The 24422-nt window shown below is 31.5% G+C and overlaps 1 protein-coding gene across 5 annotated transcripts in view; it reads left to right on the top strand.

The window, feature by feature from the left end:
- Positions 1 to 16872, top strand: part of LOC134710645 (uncharacterized) — an 85184-nt gene extending 68312 nt beyond the window's left edge. For 4 of the 5 annotated variants that reach the window (XM_063571031.1, XM_063571028.1, XM_063571029.1 and 1 more), the window contains 2 exons: positions 4358 to 4449; positions 10778 to 16872. In XM_063571031.1, the coding sequence (XP_063427101.1) occupies positions 4358 to 4449; positions 10778 to 10900 (215 nt within the window). In that variant the 3' untranslated portion in view covers positions 10901 to 16872. The remainder of the gene's footprint in view (positions 1 to 4357; positions 4450 to 10777) is intronic. The other variant, XM_063571030.1, reaches the window with a different exon arrangement.
- Positions 16873 to 24422: the final 7550 nt, after the last annotated feature.

The following is a 24422-nucleotide window of genomic DNA, read 5'->3' as shown; positions in this document are numbered from 1 at the left end:
TGTAATACCTCATCAGCATCATATATCTTCTGACATGCAATTCATAAATGATACCCTCTTTTTTGACAACTTCAAAGGAAGCAATCAGTCTTTTTTTTATTTACCATTAAAAGTATGTATGTTCAGACAGTTATGCCACATTTAAAAAGTGAAAATGGTGTAGATAATTCATTAGAGATCCCTAATGAAGCTGTTATTTGTATTCGACTGTCACTTCAACACATTAAGTAACTGATCTTATTCTTAACAAATTAAAACAGAAAATAAACCAAAGGCAATGCAAAATAGCTTTATGATTTAGAATCTCAGTCAAAACTCATAACTTTTCTTGAAATATTCTTCCTCTGATTTTTTCAAAAAATATAATCAGTAATTTGGAAATCAATTGTTACAATTGTAACAGAATCTGTAAACAAAAAATGTTAGTACTTTGACCTATAATGGTTGACTTTTTCAAATTATGACTTAGAAGGAGAGTTGTCTCATTGGCACTCATACCACATCTTCTTATATCTAATTAGTAGTTAGAAATACTTATTGCCAAGATGAATCTATTTGCTGCCTGTGACTTAACCATAGACACAATACTATAATGTTAAGTAATTTTGATTTCAACAGCTACAGCTTTCAAAACAGCTCTTGTAACAATTTGATTGAAATAACTACAAAAATTGAGATATGTGCAGCATTAGATTATAGGTTAAGAATACAAAATCAAATGTGCAAAGATATAATTGCTATAAAATTCATGATAAATGCCAAAATAAACTCTCACAGTGAAGGCAAAAATCTATTTAAAGAACTTTTAATTTAATATAAAAGTATATGTCATATGTCTAAATTATTACATAACAATGTTTTCATGTACATGTAATATTATAATAGCCATGTAAAATCACAAGGTATAGATATGATTTATAGGTACTGTCACATCTTTCTGACTTAAACTGTCGTAATTCTGACATCAATCATTTATTCTTGCTGAGATTTTACGTAGAGATTAAAAAAAAGTGAGATATGACAATAATTACATGTATCTAGACTGAAACTATATTAGGTGGTTAACTGTCAGCAGTTTGAGTGTGAACACCACTGGTTAACCAAGTTGAAAAATGAAAAGACTTTTCTATGTAAGAAATATTCATCGAGTAAATAAATATCTTTTAAATTTTGCAAGGATTTAAAAAACTACTTTTGCATCAGTTTCTTGTAAGAAAAATTTATTTTTGATAGTATTTTTAAAAAATTGTTTGTTTTCAAGAAATAAAAGTAAAATTTGGTCCCGTTTATTTATTAATATGTTTTTTGTTTGATTTATTCATGTGAATAGATATGTTTTCAAATGTCGAAAGAAAATTCGTGATGCAGTTCAGTGCTAGAGGCTTTATATACAACAGCATGAAATATATTTTAATGAAAAATTATCATATCACTTTATGCATATCTATTTTACAAGAAATTTCACTTTTCTTCTGGCAGTTTTGAATAATAATGCTCAGACTTTGATATTTGATGACGTAACCTCATAAAAAGTGACGTAGACTCAACCAAAAATCTTTATTTTTACCATTGTGTGTTTTGTATCACTGTGTAATTACTAACAACCACACACCAAGTTGTATGCTTTTAAAAATTGTCAGTCATTGAAGGTTTATAAAAGAATAGAGTTCCTGGAATGTCCCCTGCTTTGCACCTATTTTATCTTATTTTATAACTAAAAAAAAGTTAAAACTTTTCATAAATATCTTAACAAAAATGTAGGCATAAGACAGTTAACACTATGATAGTTCCATATATTTCTACTTCAAAGGGACACAACTCCTGTAAAAAAAGTTGGTCAGCACTCTTCTAAAACTTTGCTCATATAAGCCTTTGATATAATCTTCATAAAAATTTGATAAGAAATGTGCCTGGTAGCTGTGACTGAAAGTTCTTTCAATGCAATGTTCAATATAAAATTACATATCATAGAGAAGTAACTCCTGTAAAAAGTTAAAAAGAAAAGTGTTGATTTTCGAATTCACTCTAAGACATTGCTGATATAAAGCATACATATAGATTTTCTAACAACTATACAAGAAATGTAGGATTGAGAGCACTAACAATGCAATTTTCTATAAGTATTTCCAAGGGCCAAAACTCCTCTAAACTGATGTTGTAACTCCATCACAGCATTGTTGATATAAATCATATAAATATCTGGCAAGAATCGTAGACTTTTGAGTGCTAACAAGACCTGTCTGTCTGACAGACAGACTCTATTTTTATGTCTTCACAAGTGACAATAAGTTGATGTTTATGTTCATATAAAATAAGAATAAACTGGATGGTGATTAATGGCAATGATGTATTTGGCCCATGTCCTTTACTTGTTTAAAAAAGTATACAGCTATTATATCTCTTCTACTATTCATGCAAGAATTATATAATAATGTGAATAAAATTTTTAATTTATCCTTTAAAGAACTACATTGTATTTACATGTAGATATCTTTTCTAAGAAAGGATATAAAAAAGAAGATTTGGTATGATTGCCAATGAGAAAGCTATCCACAAAAGACCAAAATGACACAGACATTAACAACTATAGGTCATGGTATGGCCTTCAACAATGAGCAAAGCCCATACCGCGTAGTCAGCTATAAAAGGCCGCAATAAGACAATGCAAAACAATTAACAGAGCTGGGTGGGGTTGCCAAATGTTGTCTTGAGACATTTGTCATTGCTCAGACATAAATCCCTTTCTTTCTAAGCATGTTTTCTAAGAGTCAAATCTTCTATTAAAAACGTAACTTAAGAAGCACTTTAAATCTTTGTAAACAGGAATTTCCAACCAAAAATAAAATGGAGTTTAATTGTTAATTTGTAGAATTGTGAATCAATATAACTTGTTTTTAAAGGCACATTTTACATTTGAATAGCTGAATTTCTGTTACTAACTAATATGTAACCTTAATGATGACAACCTCTGTGAAACTAGCTCTTAATAACATTGATTTGAACGGCTTCCATTTTAAGGAAAGTGTTATTGCTCCCAGCTATTCTATGTTTGAGTGGTTGTAAAGTTACAGAAAAGGTTTTGTTTTGTAGTCTATTTATTGTGATACTGTGAAACATATCTGAATTGGATTCTTGCTTGGAGAATTTTAAAATGAGAATTGAGAAAACGTGATTTATTTTTAGACAGAGTGCTTCTTTTTTTAAAGTCGTTTCGGAACTAGGCTTCAAAAAAATCTTCGTGATATTAAGGCATTCCTGAATTCCATTTATCTTATATTTTTCTTACTTTTATTACTTTAATAAGACATTAAACATTGAAACCATTGATGGTATTTTTTACAGGTCACAGAATTTGCCTTTAAACATAAGCAGTTAAAAAGATCTGTAAGATCTGCACTCAATTTCTATGAACTTTACTGTTTACAACTTTCTGCTTTTAAATTTCATTACTTGATATACATTTTTGGGATTTTATATATTGAAAATACACGCCAGAATAAAAATGGTGATATTTTATAAGAAAGGGATAATTCATTGATTTATGTTTCCAAAACAAATATTTCATACAATCTTGATGTATATGAAATAAATCATTTTTGGCATTTGTTGTGTCAGTTTGTTTTGTAAATCTTGAGTTTAAAATGCTATCAGTCTTTCTCAAATTCTGCTATTAATTGGCATTGTCAGACTAACAAATTGGTCTAATCAAAAGGCTGTCTGTTATTAATTGTGACTTGACTATAATTGGTATGCAACTTTGAAAACATCTGACCCTATGCAGATTGCATCATCCAATCAAATTGTTGAATTGGTAAGGAATATACTATGGATTCCTTAACGTTATTGGGAAACAAATTTTCATGGATTTGGTGGCATAAGATAAACCACAAATTTAAATATTTAATGATGTAAAAAAAAATTCTTAAGGCTTGTAAACAACCTTTGGCAAATTAACAAAATCAAAACTTCAAAAAGTTTTCCACAATAAAGAAAATAAATTGAATCCAAAGTATGCCAATTGTTAAATACCCCGGTATGGCTGAAACTTGGTTTTTGTTTCTAAAGAACAGACATGTTTTAGACTATTTTTTACTACTATTGCGAGGTTTGTTGGACCTTGTTTGACTTATGTCAGTTCCTAACTTTTTGCAGTGATTTGTAGAAATGGTTAATTTCCAAAGCTTGCTTCTATGTAACTAACACTTTTTAAGTTTAAACAAATCCTGCTCTCTATTTTGAATCTGTAATTTACTGTTTATGTACTAATTAATTTCATGTTGTATATGTTTTTGTTTTTATTACTAATGTATACGTTTTCAGGTTATCTTTAATGATTTCAAAACATGATTTCTTGTAGTAATACCCTTTAGAGGAAAAGTTCGTAAAGCCTCAATAACTGATAAAGTTGAAAAGTCGAGAATATCTCAAGCCTATATTGATACAATAAAGGTAAACTTGGTGTAGACCCCCCTTTATTTTTACCTGCATGTAGATGTTCTAACCATGTACCTGTAGTTCACTAACATCACAATTATTAGTCAATGTATGCAAACGGAATATCTAACATATTGGTTTAGAAATTGAATTACCTTGGTGTGTTTTCAACTTTTGGCAAACTTTTTTTTTAGTTTTAAATAATTTTTCACAGTACTTTGACATCTGTTTTCACAGCTTTTTTCACCATACTTAAACAGTTATTTTTCTCAATTGTTTTTCACATAAATGATAAAATAACTTATTTCTGAGGGTCTCTATACTAAAACATTATAGGTCTTTGGGTACTTTGTAAAGATCTATATTGTTGTTTGATTTCTATATTTAATCATAAGTATTGCATGTGCATCTTCCAACATTGTATATGAAATTTTATTTTATTTTGTCAGAATGATTGCATGTGTATCTTTCAATATTTGACATGATGTTGTACATCTTGGCTAGCCAAGGGATACAATCCAGGAGGGGACTGAATCGTAACCTTTTGTTAGTGAAGATGGGTGTTTTAATAGAAATAGTACATGTAGTAGTATAGTTATTGTAATAGAATGATTATTTATTTAGCTACCAGTATAATTACAGAAATAACATGTCTATTAATGATGTTAGTATTAGAATTGGTGGTCTCAATTGTTGTACCGTAGCATGTTTGCTGGGAGTGATGGAGGTTGTGTGTCGCACCCAGCCAGGTCAAATCAAACTTTAAAATTTGGTATTTGATGCTTCTCAGCTAAGTATGCGGGATATGATAGTAAGAGCAAATCCAAGACCGGTCTGCTCAAGAGTCAGAGTTAAAATCATATGTCTTGGTAGAGTGACATGTTTTCCTGAGTACTGTAACCTTGTGATTAAGCTGGGCACATACAAATCCTGCACAATGTGTCAGTCTAGTACAAAGCAGGTTTAAAGATTTTATATTGCATTAATCTGTCCTTGTCCTGATTATTCACTTAATTAGTTGCTGGGAGTAAAACGCCCATCCATCATTGTCATCATCAATATTAGAAATTTCCAAATTTTGTCTTCCATCAGTGTAAATTATTTTACAGTCTCAGCATGCAGTCCTACTTGTAAAGTTTAAGTCCAATTAAAATCTTTTACAACTGTAGCATTCCAATAAAGGAACACCAATTATGAATCCATGCATGTTTAACTTTATCAAACTTTCAGGAAAAAACTAATTAATTCACCTCCTAACTGATTGTACAATTGACAATATTTACTTAAGCTTTGTAAGAATCCTGTTGGAGAGTACATTTTTATGATCTGTCTTCAAAGGTAGTTTGTTCATTTTTTCTAATAATTGTTGGTTTGGTTGTTGGTCTGTTTGTCTGTCTGTCCAACTTCAGGTTAAAGTTTAAGGTCAAGGTAGTTGGAGTCCAATCAATTGAAAGTTAGTTTGCATGTTCTCCATTTAATGAACTTTCTAATATTAAAGCCAAATTAGAATTTTGACCATAATTTCATGGTCCACTGAACATAGAAAATGATAGTGTAAGAGGGGCATCCATATACTTTGGACACATTCTAGTTTTCACTATACCGGTAATTAGGAGCTGGTCTTCGGTTAGACTTTATAACATTTTCTAAGCATAGTAAAGATCAACTAGAAATACATCCATCTTTAGTTTACAAATCAGCAGTCAGTTCAATTATATCCCCTTCAAGATGTCTGAATGGAATTATTTTGCTGCAAACATTTCTTCCCATTTTAGTCTGATTAGGTTATACATTCATATGTACCAAGATATACCATAACCATATTGTACTTAGTAAGTCATTTTAAACAAAGACAATTGTCACTATTTGTAGACTTCAACATGCTGTGAAATCACATCTCTTTCGATATTTTATAACAGCATCTGGTTATTTGTGAACACTAAAATCTATTTCAGCTAATCTATTGTGATATCAAATTTGTCTTGACCTATTGACAATAGATTCTATTGTGGATTCAAATGATTATTACAGTTTAATTTTAGTCTCATACCAATTTTCAAAAGCCATACATTTTTTGGTGACATTCTTAAGTAGAAAAATTACTTTAAATTGTCACTGGTATGTGAAAGTTGGATCTTTCATTATGTAATTACATGAAGAAAGGTAATAAATCATGAAAATTAGTGATAAAGTATATCATAGCATGCATGTGAAATTTATGTGAGAGGGAAAGCTAGCTATAAAACCAGGTTTAATCCACCATTTTCTTCATAAGAAATGTGTGCACCTAATCAGGAAACTAACTGTTGTTATCTATTCATTTGATATTTCGAGCTTTAGATTGCGGTGTTATGGCATTTTTATTAGGTTGCTTTCTCATGTCTTTTTGACTATTTTTGTCAAAGGATTGCTGTCTATGTCATGGCATTTTCATTAGGTTGCTGTGTCATGTATTTTGACTATTTTTGTCAAAGGATTGCTGTCTATGTCATGGCATTTTCATTAGGCTGTTGTATCATGTATTTTGGTTATTTTTGTCATAGGATTGTTGTCTATGTCATGGTATTTTCATTAGGCTGTTGTATCATGTATTTTGGTTATTTTTGTCATAGGATTGTTGTCTATGTCATGGCATTTTTATTAGGCTGTTGTATCATGTGTTTTGGCTATTTTTGTTATAGGATTGTTGTCTCATGTCTTAAGGCATTTTTATTAGTTTGTTGTCTCATGCCTTTTAACTATTTTTTTCAAAGGATTGATGTCTCATGTCTAATGGTTTTCTTGTTAGGTTGATGTCTCATGTCTAATGGTTTTCTTGTTAGGTTGGTGTCTCATGTCTAATGGTTTTCTTGTTAGGTTGATGTCTCATGTCTAATGGTTTTCTTGTTAGGTTGGTGTCTCATGTCTAATGGTTTTCTTGTTAGGTTGATGTCTCATGTCTAATGGTTTTCTTGTTAGGTTGGTGTCTCATGTCTAATGGTTTTCTTGTTAGGTTGATGTCTCATGTCTAATGGTTTTCTTGTTAGGTTTGTGTCTCATGTCTAATGGTTTTCTTGTAAGGTTGATGTCTCATGTCTAATGGTTTTCTTGTTAGGTTGATGTCTCATGTCTAATGGTTTTCTTGTTAGGTTGGTGTCTCATGTCTAATGGTTTTCTTGTTAGGTTGATGTCTCATGTCTAATGGTTTTCTTGTTAGGTTTGTGTCTCATGTCTAATGGTTTTCTTGTTAGGTTTGTGTCTCATGTCTAATGGTTTTCTTGTAAGGTTGATGTCTCATGTCTAATGGTTTTCTTGTTAGGTTGGTGTCTCATGTCTAATGGTTTTCTTGTTAGGTTGATGTCTCATGTCTAATGGTTTTCTTGTTAGGTTAATGTCTCATGTCTAATGGTTTTCTCATTAGGTTGGTGTCTTGATGTCTTATGGCATTTTCATTAGGTTGGTGTCTCATGTCTTTTGGCTATTTTTGTCATTGCATTGCTGACTCCTGTCTTTTAGCTTTTATTTTTGTTGGGTGGCTGTCTAACTTACGTATGAATGACATTCTTTAGTTTTGAGGTATTACTTAATACATGATTTAGTAGTTGGACAAAACAAACATCCATTTTGTTGGGTTGCTGTCTTATTTACAGATGAATGACCTTCTATAATTCTGAGTTATTATCCAATATAATATTTCGGTAGTTAGACAAAAGAAACATCCATTAATGATTAGAAGTCGGAAATCAAATCTAGAAATCAGTGTTTCCGTATGATTAATTGGTCTGGTCATCCGTTATGGTATAAATGTCGAGATGTATTTCCAAATACGAGATAATTGACCTAGCTTTATTGTACGATAAATCATAAGATGAGTCCGGGAAATCTAGCGACAGGGTCAGTTGTTAAACAAACTAGATTTACTGGTATCAATTATTAGGAAAATTCAGCAGAAAAATATCATCTCTGTAATGACATCATTGATCTATAACAACATTAATATTTCTTGGTTAAATCCATTCATGTATTAACCAAAGTACAATTCTTATTTTGATTGTTTAAGTCAAGAGCTTCTTAAAACAAGTTATTTGAGTTTTGTGTAATCAATTTGATTTCAAAAGTTGTCAGTTTTCTAAGAATTGGGTTAAATAGACATATTGAAAGTCAATAAGTTCAAGGTCACAGGTCGTTCTTTGATGGCAACTACTGTTAGAATAAAAATTGCTTATATATTGGGATTAAGTCTGAAGTTTGGAGTATTTTGTATGAAACTTTCTTAGTAATAAGCAATTTTGATTACAGTGGCAGCTTAAGAATTGTTCTTGTTATATAAAAAAGTGTTAGGTGCACTTGATTTGTTAGTCTTAACTTGCTAAGTTGATATTGTTATTTGTTCAAAAAGTTGGTGGTCTATTTTTCTCATAACGTACATGGATGTATAAAAGTTGGTGTTCGAACAACAAACCAAACACCTCCCATAATTTGATTGTCAAGCCATCTTCATATAAATCAAACATTGTTTCACCTGACCTTGACCTCATTTTCATGTGATCATGGTTAGTTTTTTTGTGATTTTGTACATTTTCTCAGAAACTTTTAGAAGTAGGTAAACTTATATGGTGTATTAAGCCCTGATTGTAAGGTGTACATGTTTGACTGACAGGGTTCATCTGACCTCAACCTTGTTATATTCTTCATTGGTCAACCTTTAGCTTTTGTTGTTGGGTCCATTCCTCAGATGCTTTATGAACTATATTTGGTATATAAAGTGATTATATATAATAAAAGGTCATACATGTGATGGACTGTGAAACTCAGATCAGGAGATTTGGAAATTTTGGTCAGGAGATTAGGGATTATTGTACTTCCGTCGTGAGGTTCACATGTATGAAAGATGTACATATCTGTTTAGCAAAATTCATCTGACCTTGGCTGCATTTTCTTGGATTATTTGATTAAATATTATATTAATTTATGGGATAACTGTTGTAAAACCATTATCTTTAATATTTTCACTGTAAATTCGATCATAATCAGTACAACAGGCAAACCATTACAGTGTGTCCACTCTTGTAAAATATACTATTGTTTAATTTTGCTGTCATTTATATACACTGTATTCAAGTCAATAAAATAATACTTAATCAATAATAAATTACTGCATTCTTATTTTTCTAGTAATGTGATTTTTTTCTAGCTCGAAGCGTTATTATAAGCTTATGTCTATGAAGTATCTTGTTCCTATATTAGAATATAATATCTAGAAGCCATCTACAATTATAGTCTTTTATGTGTAACAGTATGGAATTTTATGTACAGACAACCCACGTTAGTCGTGAAATTTTTAACCGAAAGTTATTTCAATTTCATGACATAATGTACTTAAAGAAAAATAACCGAAACCAGTCAGAAGAGCATTGATTTACTAGAAATACTTGTTATTATTTTGGTAGGAAGTGAGTCGTTAATGCAACTTAAATTGATTTTTATGTAGTAACTCGACAGATCACAGGATCTTTTTACCGTGGAAGGAAGGCTTCTTATTTGACTGTCATGTTTCTGTAGTATCCGCGCTGTTTGATTTTCTTTATTCAATGAACCAAAGCTGCAATTATTGTTCAATGGTGGAAACTTTTCATGTCTTGTGTTTCTGTAATATCCGTGCTGTTTGATTCCCTTTATTCAATGTACCTTAGCAGCAATTATTGTTCAATGAAAGAAACTTTTTATGTCTTGTATCAAGGTTAATCGTTCTAGCTCAAATTGCTTGGAATGATTACAGTTCAAATTGTATTGCTTGTAGATATAAATTACAGACGAGTCATTGTCATTTATAGTAGAAAAAAAAAAAACTTCTTGTTTTGGTTTATTAATAATGATATTATGAACAATATGTAAAGTATTCTCATAATAGACATTTTGATTGGTAATAATATTGATTTGGATACATTTGTATTTAGAAAGAGCTTCAAATGCAAAATTTAGACCAGGTTTTTTTTTGTGTTTATATGGTAGTAGTTACTCTCGCCATAATCTAATACCTTTTAAAGGCACAAATACTACTGTAGTACTACCACTTTGGTATCCATCTTGCCCAAGTACTGATTAATGATGAAACTGCAATCATGAAAATCCATTCTTCATAAAACACTCAAAAGAGATTATACATAAAAACTTATTTACAATTTTCAATTGACCTGCATTTAATTTTATATTTGTATAGTTTTCAGGACATATAATAGTGATGTCAAAATAATGGGTTAAATGTTTTGTTGCTAATTTGTGATTGTTACTATCTGTTCCTTTTTCCTGTGAAAATATAGGAGTATTTTCATTTCATTCAAAAGTTATTTTCTGAATCTTTCAGGAAGACGCAGAACACAGAAAGAAAGAGCTTGAAAAAATGCTTGATGAACATCAAGAAATAGTACAAGAAATTGGACGATCATCATCAAGAGACAATTTAGCAGAAGACAATAGAGACCATTGATGTTATCAGTAACTATGGTTACAAAGACTTAAATTGATGTTCTTCCAAAAAAGGATTGTTAGAACTTATTATGAACATCAAAAGAATTACAAAATAGTTTTTATTCCACAGTGAAATGAAATGGAATTGAAAATGGAGTCATCAAAATGCTTGTAACTTAAACTGAAAGTTTGTTGTCATGGAAATTAAAAAAAAAGTTACATATCAAAGAGTTGTCTCCCTCTGGTATACCAGAATGCATCTGTATTTTTTTATTGAAAGGTCAGAATACTTTTGAAACATGTTGCAGGATATTGAATACATGTTATAAACATGGAACCTTCATTCATATCAAACCTAGAAATGTTTGTATGCAGACGAAATATGGGTATAATTTATATAAAAAAATTTTGTTAATCTATTCTCTCATATCAATTAATGATCATTAATTGAACAACATATTATTTCATGCATTTAGTATTGTCGATTGTTACTGGGTCGCACACAGGCAAGATTAATTATTGCAAAATTTTGGAAATGCACTGCATTAGGAACTTATGCTATCAAAATTTAAAATGCAAGCTTTTGATTTCTTCACAATAATTACAATAAAATCGCAAACATTTTGGAATTAACAGTTCATAAGAACATTTAACTAAAAAAAAAACAATCGTGGTTTTCATAATAATTAGACCAAAATTGCTCATTTGGCGTTCATTTTGTAATGTCACCATGAGCAAGCTGACTCACCTAAACAATATCAAATTCCGTACCCATCTTTTTTTTCGAAAGCTGTAAATTAAATTTAAATACGCTTATGCATGCACAATTTTGCCTTTAACTGTGCAAACTGATTATCATTGTTGTCTAAGAAATAATGTCTTGAAATTTGGACTTTTTTTAAGATTACTTAAATGTCTTGAAATTTTGACAATGTATTTTTTTCAATTCATGTAATACATTGTATTAACTATAAAGATATGAGTGTCATTATATCCTTGATCTCCATGAATGAAAACTAAGCACACTCAAAGAGCAAGTATATTTTTAGAATGTTCATGTTTTAAATTAATGTATGAATACAAAATATGAAACATTTTTGTGTAATCTGTCCAGTAGAAATGTTTTATTATGTATATATAACATCGCCTGTGGTTATAATAAGCATTCATGCTGTATTCGTCCAGTCATTCATTAACGGTATAAAGTGAATTTTCTTCAGATGCTATTACGAGCATTGTTTGACAGGATTTTTCTTAAGCTTTTTGCTCAAAGGCAGCTGCTGCTGCTTTTGTTGTTGCCACTTAATGATAAATTTGAGCATAAAATCAATTGACTACTTTTTGTACAGTGGACAAACTAATTGGATAATATTAGGGACGGATATGTTTCTTTTGTAATTTCTTATTTTTAGAAATGTGTGCGACAAATCCAGGAAGTAAGAATCAAAATGGCTTTAGTAAATCAATATGACTTTAGTGAAGATTTCTCTTTGGTGAATAAAAGAAAGAAGGAATAGTGGAGATTTCTCTTTGGTGAATAAAAGAAAGAAAGAATTTTAAAAAAACCCAGATCAAACTCAAGCTACACAGTATTGATGCTCGCAGACTTACTAAGACTAAAAAATCTGAATATAGTGAAAGGTTTTCCTCAAATTGTAATTTTTCCAACAATTTTACTTTCTCTCTGTACATGTACAAAAAAAAAATCACAACAAAGTCACCCTGAAAATATTAGATTTAACGACTTTATTTCTTGCATGAATATTAGCCAACATGAAGGGTTTCTGCTGTAAATTTAAATTAGGTTTAAAAAAAGGTGGGTTGTATGGAATTTAAGAGGTTATTTTTTATTATTATTAAAGAAAAACTTTCAGTTCAATAGTAAAATTGTAAAAATGTTTTTTTTCTTTTAAATCTCAGTACTTTAAATTATCTCATTGATATCAGCCTTTTTTATGTTTACAATATTGATTTTGTCCTCTGGAGTTAAATTTTTGCGGGTTTGATGTCATTGAACCCTATGTTCTATTGTAACACTGTTGCTAAATTCTCTTGGTTGATCTGAAAATGAAAGCATCATCAACACCTGGGGTTCATATCTTAAATTTTCCAGATTTTAATCATGTTGACAGTGTTGTATTTACTATTATGGCTAGGTCAGCTTATTTAAGTACTTATAAATCGTTTTAAGCTCATGCTTTTCCCAGCTGTACATGCTTGGATTATGAATTTGTTTATAGAAATATGATAAATATAGCAATAAGAAAATATGGATTGTTTTGTTATGTTTATTTCTATGGTAAATTAAGGAGGTAGACATCGGTTAAGGGAAATAAAATCATCATTACGTTTGTGTCTACCATTTTCATTATTATATTTTAAGCTTCTGGGTTACATAGATTATTTCCAATCTGTTTCGGGTATATGTTTAAAATTCATTGATGAAACTTGACTTTTTCAAATGCATAACTGATTAAAAGAGTTATCTCCTCCTAAATAAAGCTCAGCTCCTTAAAGAAAAGACTAAGTATCTTGTTATTAACATTTATAGCATGACCCATCCATGTGTTTACTGTTTCTATAATAGTATCGGTGTTGAAAGAGCATTCAAAAAAACTTTTTACATCAAATTTGTTTTTGAGAAGGGCTTGGCTGTAAATGAAAAAATGAATAAAGCTGTTATACTTTTGATAGCAATTTCTTCTGCAAGCTTAAATGCAATTAATCATTTGCATGAAAATGAGCATATGGTTCTTGGTTGATATGCTGTTACAACAAGTTATAAAATGAACTTTCAAATGATGACAGTTGTACCAAGCTAAAACACTTAAGAAATAGCCAAATTTAGCTTTAAATCAGAAGGGAGATAACTCTCAGTTATAAAATCCAAAGGGAGATAACTCGCAACATCTTATTATATTTGTATAAACTCTATGATCATGAGAGAAAAGTTGATGAAAATTTTCAGATAAAATTAATTTATTTTAAGAAATGTAAATATTGTTGAATTGTAAATAAATTCAAACCATTGTTTCATTCATAACCATTCTTCATTGTTAACAATCATTCCAGGCATTTCATTTATGTATTGTTCATTCCTACCAAAATAAACTACCATGCCAAGAAACAATTACAAATTACATGGTTTTAGGTGAGGTTTAGAGGACATACATTCCTCCTTTGATTAGGGGAAAAAAATTTGCGTTAGGTTGTCAAAAATGATGTTTAGCTTTGCTCCCTTTTTTTGACCAGAGTGTACTTTGGTTTAATAGAACATTATTTTTCCTTAAACTGTTAAAATTACATGAAAGTTTTTTTTATAAGATAACACAATAGATAGGCTACCTAATGGGTTACACTCAGTGGCGGATCCAGAAATTTTCATAAGTGGGGGCCCACTGATTGACCTAAGAGGGGGCACGCTCCAGTCACGCTTCAGTGTTTCCCTATATAAGCAACCAAATTTTTTCCAAAAAAGGGGGGGCTCGGCCCATCTGCCCCCCCTCCCCCCTTAAATCTGCCTCTGACACTGATGGGTTAACATAAAGCTTCATGATAATTTTCAAAATTCTCCATTGTATGAATCATGAATGGTGCACCACAGAGCCAAACAAAAATCACTCTCTACCTGATTTAATGCCCATGAAATGCTTTTTGGGGAGAGAAAAAAAAAAGCATGAACAGACAAAGCATTGAAATTATGACTCCATAGAATTAAGTTATGTTTTTAAAAGGTTTGAGTTTTACATAAAGATTTTCATTACATGAAAAAAAGATTTGGTATATAAATATTTTTTATGACCTATAAAAATTTCTGAAGTACATATCAGATTTTTAACTTTTTTCTAATGATTTGATTCATTATGGCATCATGCATTTATGTACATGTCTTTATAGGATTGTATTTTCACCTTGGAAATATTTGTAAACAAGTATATACAGGTGCAACTTTGAACATATGAGGTAATTTACTTTTTTCTCTCAATCTTTTGATAATGTTGTCTTTAACCTCTAAAAAAAAGTCATTTGTATAGCTGGCTGGTAATTTTGGTTGTCAGGGTTAATCTGTTAATTTGAATTAAAATTATGGTAAACAAATTAACAGAATTGCAGGACAAGCAAAATTTCTGACTCAGCCTTTTTTTTACAGAAGCCATGTAAACTATTGTAGTACTATAATTATGAATTACATGGAATATTATGTAGTACATGCATTTCCGTTTAAGTGCATTTTGTTTTTTGCATTTTTTACATGTGACAATTTGTCATTTTAGAATTGTATATTTTGATGACATGAGTGATGCATTATATCATAGAACATTTTAAAATATTTATCATTATACATACAATTCTTTCATAATTGTATTGTTTTGAATTGTCAATATGTACATTTTTTTTACCCAGCCCAGCTGACTGATGATATAACAGTATACCCATTGTACAACAGTTATAGTGTCTCATTTTTGTTCCCATTCTTGGCAAGAATTGTGGTGTACTGAGAATGATGTGTATTTAGATCTCAAATACCTGTGTTTTTTCAAATGATCATATTCTTATTCCAAGTTTGGTTAAGTTTTGACTGTGGCACATTACAATTTCAAAATTCATAAAAAAAAATGAACTTGCAGACGGTCAAACTTATCCACATTCCCATTCTCTGCAAGAATTGTGGTGTACTCAGAATGACGTGTATTTAGATCTCAAATATCTGTGTTTTTTTGCAAATTATCATATTGTTATTCCAAGTTTGGTTAAGTTTTGACTGTGGCACATTATTTTTAAAAAATTAGAGAAAAAATGGGACTTGCAGACGGTCAATCTGGTTCACATGTGTTTTTTTTTATCTCAGGTCATAATGTATGCTTCGCACAAGGAGTGTATTTGATTTTTAAGAGATCTATATTGAATACTGTAAATTCAGAAATTATTGCGTGCATTTATTATTGCGATTTTGTCATTTTACACTTGAATGCGATTTAAATTTTTACGATTTTGAGAAAAGTCATGCTTAATTCAGTTAAAATATTACAAAATGCGAGTTTTAATTATTGCGTTTACTACTCAGTCGCATTATTCGCAATAATAAAAACCTTGCAATAATTTCTGAATTTACAGTATATCAAATTGATGTAGTTTTGACTATGTAGTTTTAACAAATTCTGTATAAAGCAATAGCATATGCATGCATTTTACAAATGGATAATTAGTACTACTGAAAAGTATATCATATGTGGATTGTGGATTGTGAAATACACATTGAGTTATCTCCCATATCTCAGTATTTTCACTAAAATTTGAGTTAAAACTCCAGTTACCTAAGATCAATTTGTTTATGTTTTTGAAAATTACAATTCTAATGTTCCATTCCTAGAAAAGATATGTAAACAACATTTTACATTTATAAATATCTTTTATCAAGCAGTGTGTTTTGATTTTTTTTTCTAGTTTGTGTTCAGCGTACATTTTCCTTTAAAGGTATAAAATGAGTTAAGAAGTATTTGCCGCTGGTTGTTTAGCAACCAATGATTATTCAATCAAGTTATAAAAATAGTTTTTTGTTTTTGTTTTTAAAACAGTGAATTGTTGCAGGACTAAATTAGGGAGCAACCATTTCATTCTTATACAGTTAGATGCGAAATTGTTTTTACAAACACAAATTATTTTTTTTTTTACAAAATTTAGAAAACTTTTTTTTTCTTTTTTTTTTGTTGTTGCTACAAGCATATCCAGTTCAGTTTTCTTTTATATATTGATAAATTTTTTTGTGATCATTAAATGTCTTTGCCTTCCCTTATAAATGCAATCGTTGCTCCCTTTATACAATGTTATTAACTCCCTTGCTGAAATAAAATTCTTAATCTTCTGTTGTCAAGACTATTAACCAATGGGACATAATATTGTACATGTACTTTTTTTTTATTGATGATAGATATAAAGCTGAAGACAAAAGTTCAGTTTTTCCTTGCACAATTAATAAAAATATTTTATGTACCCTGAAGTTTTTCTTATATTTATTTGACCAAAAGACATAAAAGAGCGGTGAAAGATAACAGTGGAACACGGTCTAACTCATAAATAGAAAATAAACTGACAACCCCATGGCTTAAAATGAGAAGGACAAACAGGCAAATAATAGCCTTTGATATGAACTCATTGAGCATACCCGTAGCCAGGGGGGGTTCGGGGGGTTCGGACGAACCCCCCCTTGAAAACTATTAAGCACTGTTAAAGTCGATGTTCTGTTCGAATTGTGACTGTTAAAGTCGAGTTTGTGAGTCAAACGAACCCCCCTTTGGAAATTCCTGGCTACGGGCCTGTTGAGGTATATCCCAAAACAGCCAAAATCATCCTCAGTAATGTCATTGTGGTATTGATTGGTCAGCAGTGTGGACGGTTATGAAATCAATAGCCACCCCGAATCAAACCAGACACTGTTGTTCTAGTACAGTGCAGTACAACATCATACTTACATAATAGTTATTGAAAAACTGGTCATTATCCTAATATATGGACTGTCCATATATCACGATAATGACCAGTTTTTTTTTATTATTATGTTATTTCCTTGAGAAACTTATGTTTTAAAAGAATTCATAAAATAAAATTCAAATTGTTGAAAGTAACCTCCAGATAATGTACAATTTCTTTCGGAAGGAGTGAAGTCTGGTCATCGTTTCAGATATCTATATAAGTCACTTCAATATTTGAAATACAAAATAAAGTTTACTATAATTTTATGAGTAGCAAAATGGTCTTTAGATTTGTCTGCACTAGCAGTTGTGTGTTCCATATTCCTAACTGTAAACTGCAAACACATCTAGCTGAATCACGTTGCGTTTTATTAAGGAACGTCACTCAAACAGACAAACCACACTGTTATGATATTGTAATTATTATGTTTATTTATGTTGGCCTAATTTGTGTTGTATGGCCTGATAGTTGTTTACCAAATAATCTTATAACTGTGCAGTTAGGAATCACTGGAACAATCACAGAATGATTGGAACTTTCTAGAATGATCCTTATAAAAGATGCGTAATTTAAACTTCTACGTTATTCCAGAAACTTCCGTTGTAACTTTCCAGGATTTTCCACAATGTTCCATTATAGAGTGTTCTAGAATTTTCCATGACAACACTATATATACAGACACTAAAGTTAAACTCTCATAATTAAACTTGGACATAGACATTGATAGACATTAGTATTCACAGCATTTGGATCGACACTTTATTCTACAAACAACATCATACTGGATTGCGACCTTAATAGTGAACATAATATTCAGATTGGATTCCGAAAGATTTCCGGATACAGATAAAGATAAAAGATTGGACTCATATTTGACAGTTAAGTTGATAGTAATATTTGTGAAATACTTCTTGTAAACTTTTGTATAATAAATATTGTTAAATTTTACTATTGATTTGTGTCTTTTGTTGGCTATAATTTAAAGGCGATTTCTGGCCGTAACAGAAATTGGGGGCTCGTCCGGGATCTTAAAAATATTTTATTCAAAATTTGTTTAGTATTTTTATTATAACTAGCCAACAAAATTCTACAAAATGGCATTTGATGCTGGTAAATTTTTGAAAACACCAGACCTGGAGAGTTTTGATAATTTAAAGAAAGAGGAATTAGTGTTGCTTGCTAAACAACTGAAATTAGTTTTTAAAGTATCTATGAGAAAACAAATTATAAAAAATTTGGTTATAGACAAATTAGTTGACGCAGAAATTTTAGGTGAAGAGGCTCTTGATCTTAAGGTCGAAACTGTTGACGCTATTAAATTAAAACAGCTTGCATTAGAACATGAACTTAAATTAAAAGAACTAGAAATGAAGGAAAGGTTAGAGATGGAGAAAACCAAGGAAAAACAAGATGAACTTAAAATTAAACAGACAGAGCTGGAAATGAAGGAAAGGTTGGAAATGGATAAAAAAGAAAAAGAAGATGAATTTAAATTAAAAGAACTTGAAATGAGAGAAAGGCTTGAGATGGAAAAACTGAAAATTGAAATGGTCAAAGAAGAAAGCAACACTAAAGTCCAGACCAAATCAGATTATTTTGATGCAGCAAAAAATATACGTTTGGTTCCAAAATTTAGTGAAAAAACAGTCGATAAATATTTTCCACAGTTTGAGAAAATTGCTAATAATTTAAAATGGCCAATGCCGTATTGGACTACGATGCTGCAAAGTGTTTTTGAGGGTAAGGCCGCTGAAATATATTCCGCACTTCCATCAGAAAAAAGTTCTGATTATGATATTGTAAAACAGGAAGTTTTGAAAGCTTATGAACTAGTACCAGAAGCATATAGACAGAAATTTAGATCTTATAAAAAGTTTGATTCACAAACATATGTGGAATTTGCTCGGGAAAAAGAAGATCTTTTTGATAAATGGCTTACGTCAAAGAAAACAGATAACAATTTTGATAACCTAAGACAATTGATGTTATTAGAAGAGTTCAAACTATGTGTTCATTTAGACTTAAAAACACATTTAGACGACAAAACTGTCGAGTCAATACATGATGCAGCTGTCATCTCAGATAATTATACTCTTTCACATAAAAGAAGTTTCAAGGGTCAAAATGTTTATACTTCCAGTGGAAATTACAAAAATCAAAGCACTGAGCGTACTGATAGTAAGCCTGTTGCACAGAATAAGAGTCAGTCCAGTTATAATATGTCTAGTCCAAAATTTGATACTTTTGAGAAGAAGTCACTGACTTGTGCTTATTGTAAGAAGATTGGTCACCTGATGGCTGATTGTTTTAGACTCCAGAAGAAGAATGAACGAGATAATAAGCCGAAGACCAGTGCTTGTACGACACCTTATATTACCAGTACATTGGAATGCCCTGCGCGTCAGGCTTTTAAGTCCAGTTTTTGTGATTACATGGAGGAATACAAACCCTTTATGTCTGATGGGTTTGTTTCTATTGTTGATGATACCACTCTTCATCCTATTAAGATTTTACGGGACACTGGAGCTTCTCAGACTTTATTGTTAGAAGGTGTGTTGCCTTTGTCCGAGAATACTTCTGTTGGTGCCTCCGTTTTGTTACAAGGTGTAGAGTTAGGTTGTATAGATGTTCCTCTCCATCGTATTTATCTGAAGTCAAATTTAATAACTGGACCAGTTGTTGTAGGTGTTCGTCCTAATCTCCCTGTCGAGGGTGTTACATTATTGCTAGGAAATGATCTAGCTAGGAACAAAGTGGTTGCTGAACCAATTGTTACCAGTGAACCGGTGGTGGATGTTAAATCACCTGAAGATGATGCTGAATTGTATCCAGCTTGTGTTGTTACTAGGGCGATGGCTAGAAAACAACAAAATGAGAATTTGCAAAAAGACAAGTTTGATTACATGGACCTTTCTGACACTTTTATAGCTGACATTGAAGGTCCTGGTAGCTCAGAAAAGGCCATTACAAAACCACCTAGTGTTAACAAGAATGTTATTATGCCATGGCCAGACGTTAACAGCCATTCATTAGACCGAAAGAATTTATCTGAAGAACAACATAAAGACCCTGAGGTTCTTCAGCTCAGCCAGAGAGCTCAACCACAGGAGGAAGCAGACAAAGTGGCCGAATGCTATTACCATCAGGACGGCATTTTAATGAGAAAGTGGAGGCCTCCTGATGCTACCCCAGATGAGGAATGGAGAGTGGTGTACCAAGTGGTGGTGCCTAAAGTTTATAGGCAAGAAATTATTGGTCTTGCCCATGACACCCCCTTGGCTGGACACTTAGGTATCAGGAAGACTTGCCTTAAGATCTTGCAGCATTTCTACTGGCCTAAACTTAGAAATGATGTTGCAGAATACTGCAAATCATGTCATATATGCCAGGTTGTTGGTAAACCTAACAAGAAAATACCACCAGCACCTCTTCTGCCTATTCCAGCCTTTGACGAACCTTTCAGCAGAGTTCTAATTGACTGCGTTGGACCTTTACCAAAGACCAAGAATGGAAATGCGTATTTATTGACGATCATGTGTACATCTACTCGCTTTCCTGAAGCTATTCCGCTCAGAAATATCAAGACACCTACTATCGTCAAAGCTTTGATCAAATTTTTCACATTAGTAGGACTTCCTAAGTCTATACAGTCCGACCAGGGATCAAATTTCATGTCAGGTTTATTTCAGCAAGTCGTATACCAGTTAGGGATTGCTCAGTACAGATCAAGTGCTTATCATCCAGAATCTCAAGGTGCCTTAGAACGTTTTCATCAAACATTGAAGAACATGATTAGAACTTTTTGTCTTCAATTTGACAGAGACTGGGATGATGGCTGAGTTCACTTTCTACTTTTTGCGGTTCGAGAGGCTGTTCAAGAATCCCTTGGATTTAGTCCCTTTGAGTTGATATTTGGTCATACTGTAAGGGGGCCGTTAAAATTGATTAAGGAAAAGTGGCTTACTGAACATACTGACTTGAATCTTTTAGACTATGTATCTAGATTTAAAGAAAAATTGTATACTGCTTGTCAAATTGCTCAGAAAAACTTGAAAAATGTACAGAACAAGATGAAAATATGGTATGATAAAGATGCCAGGGACAGAGTTTTTGAGCCTGGTGATAAGGTACTTGTGTGTTTGCCAGTCCCTGGACATCCTTTACAGGCTAAATATTGTGGTCCTTATACAATAGAGAGTAAAATTAATGATTTGAATTATATTGTAAAAACTCCAGGTCGGCGCAAACAAAATAGAGTGTGTCATATTAATATGTTAAAACCATATTTTGAGCGTACTAATGTACTATGTGATAGTAAACCAGTTGCCACTTTAGGCATGGTTAAATTTGAGAACAATCATGACAAACCAGATGTAATTGAACCAACTTTTAGTTGTAAAACTATGGAAGAGACAGTTAGATTGAAAAATTCAGAAATTTTGTCAAATTTAGATTCAAAACTTGCACATCTGTCTTTTGATCGTGGAGAAGAAATAAAAACTTTGGTATTTTCTTTTAAAAATCTTTTTCCAGATGTGCCAAACAAAACCACTGCTGTTTGTCATGATGTTGATGTCGGAGATGCTTCTCCAATTAAGCAACATCCTTACAGGCTCAATCCACTCAAACTTGAAGTTATGAGAAAAGAAATTAAATATATGCTTGACAATGATATTATTGAGCCGAGTAACAGTGAATGGAGCTCTCCTTGTCTCCTTGTGCCAAAACCAGATAAAACTTTTCGTTTCGTGACTGATTTTAGAAAAGTAAATTCAGTCTCAAAATCTGATTCCTATCCGATTCCAAGGATAGACGATTGTATTGACAATATTGGTCAAGCAAAATTTGTGAGCAAATTTGATTTATTGAAAGGTTATTGGCAAGTTCCATTGACACAGAGAGCTCGTGAAATATCAGCTTTTGTTACACCAGATGGCTTATTTCAATATACTGTAATGCCGTTTGGCATGAAAAGTGCTCCAGCTACATTTCAAAGAATGATCAATAATGTTATAAAAGATTTAGACTGTTGTTATGCTTATATTGATGATCTTATTGTATGTAGTGATAGCTGGGAACAGCATTTAAAACATTTGTATGATACTTTTGATAGATTGTCAAAATCAAATTTGACTGTTAATCTTGGTAAAAGTGAATTTTGTCAGGCCACTGTTGATTATTTAGGGCATACAGTTGGCCAAGGTCAAGTAAAACCTATTATGGCTAAAGTGGAAGCTATTTCCAAATTTCCACCTCCTACAAATAGAAAACAACTTATGAGATATTTAGGCATGATTGGATTTTACAGAAAATTTTGTTCAAATTTTGCTACTGTTGTTCAACCATTGACTCATCTTTTACGGAAAGATTCTAAATTTATCTGGAGCGAAAATTGTCAAAAAGCTTTTGAAAATAGCAAATCACTTTTAATTAATAGTCCAGTTCTGATTACTCCAGACTTTGAAAAACAATTTAAACTTGCCGTTGATGCAAGCGATGTAGGAATAGGAGCTGTTTTATATCAAGAGACAGATGATAATGTTGAAAAACCTATATCATATTTTTCTAAGAAATTAGATAAACATCAGAAAAATTATTCAACTATTGAAAAAGAGTGTTTTGCAATGTTGTCAGCACTTCAACATTTTGATGTATATTTGAATCCCACTGTATATCCTATTCTTGTTTATACTGATCATAATCCTCTCACCTTCATGCATAAAATGAGAAACAAGAATCAGAGGTTGACTAGGTGGAGTTTATTGTTACAGGAATATGATGTAATTGTAAAACATATTAAGGGTAAAGATAATGTAATAGCTGATGCTTTATCTAGAGCTTATTAAATCACTTTGTATATATTATGTATTTTTGTTCATATTATTCTTGATAAGTTTTTGTTACACTAAAACTTCTTTTAAGGGGGGAGGTGTTATGATATTGTAATTATTATGTTTATTTATGTTGGCCTAATTTGTGTTGTATGGCCTGATAGTTGTTTACCAAATAATCTTATAACTGTGCAGTTAGGAATCACTGGAACAATCACAGAATGATTGGAACTTTCTAGAATGATCCTTATAAAAGATGCGTAATTTAAACTTCTACGTTATTCCAGAAACTTCCGTTGTAACTTTCCAGGATTTTCCACAATGTTCCATTATAGAGTGTTCTAGAATTTTCCATGACAACACTATATATACAGACACTAAAGTTAAACTCTCATAATTAAACTTGGACATAGACATTGATAGACATTAGTATTCACAGCATTTGGATCGACACTTTATTCTACAAACAACATCATACTGGATTGCGACCTTAATAGTGAACATAATATTCAGATTGGATTCCGAAAGATTTCCGGATACAGATAAAGCTCATATTTGACAGTTAAGTTGCTAGTAATATTTGTGAAATACTTCTTGTAAACTTTTGTATAATAAATATTGTTAAATTTTGCTATTGATTTGTGTCTTTTGTTGGCTATAATTTAAAGGCGATTTCTGGCCGTAACAACACCCCACCGGTCATTATCAGGTAAGTCTGTTAACGACCAGTTTTCCGGTCGGTTTTGTTCTGTTAATGACCAGTGGAACTTAGTACTGAAGAATGAAGAATGTCATGTGACCTCTTTTTATCCAATAAGATAAGCTTATTCTTAACCGATATGAAATAATACATTATAATAAGCCTCCCTGAACATGATAATGCATTGAACTACTTTCTGTGCTATCTTTGAGGTCATTGTTTACATTCATTATTTGTGTCTCAATGATATCATCAACTTTTTTTCTTGCCTGCAAAATTGTTGGGACAGGGAATACAATCCTGCAGGCGTGCCTGTGTAATCTTGTTTTAAGCATTACTCTTTGAACAGAAGACAGAATACCTGGATGCATCATACCTTGTTGTGAAGTTTCTGTCTGACATATTGCAATTGTCCTTCACCTCAATTTCATGGTTCTGTTTGGTATAAGGGTACCTTGCTAGGTCTTCATGTCTTTCAGACCAGAATTAACTTTTCCATAACCTCATTTCACTGAACTGTGATCATTGAGAAGTCACTT

This window comes from Mytilus trossulus, chromosome 3 (genome assembly GCF_036588685.1).
Source record: "Mytilus trossulus isolate FHL-02 chromosome 3, PNRI_Mtr1.1.1.hap1, whole genome shotgun sequence".
In the NCBI taxonomy this organism is placed as follows: domain Eukaryota; kingdom Metazoa; phylum Mollusca; class Bivalvia; order Mytilida; family Mytilidae; genus Mytilus; species Mytilus trossulus.
The sequence above is the reverse complement of the archived record's forward strand: the minus strand, read 5'-3'. Positions and strand labels throughout refer to the sequence as shown.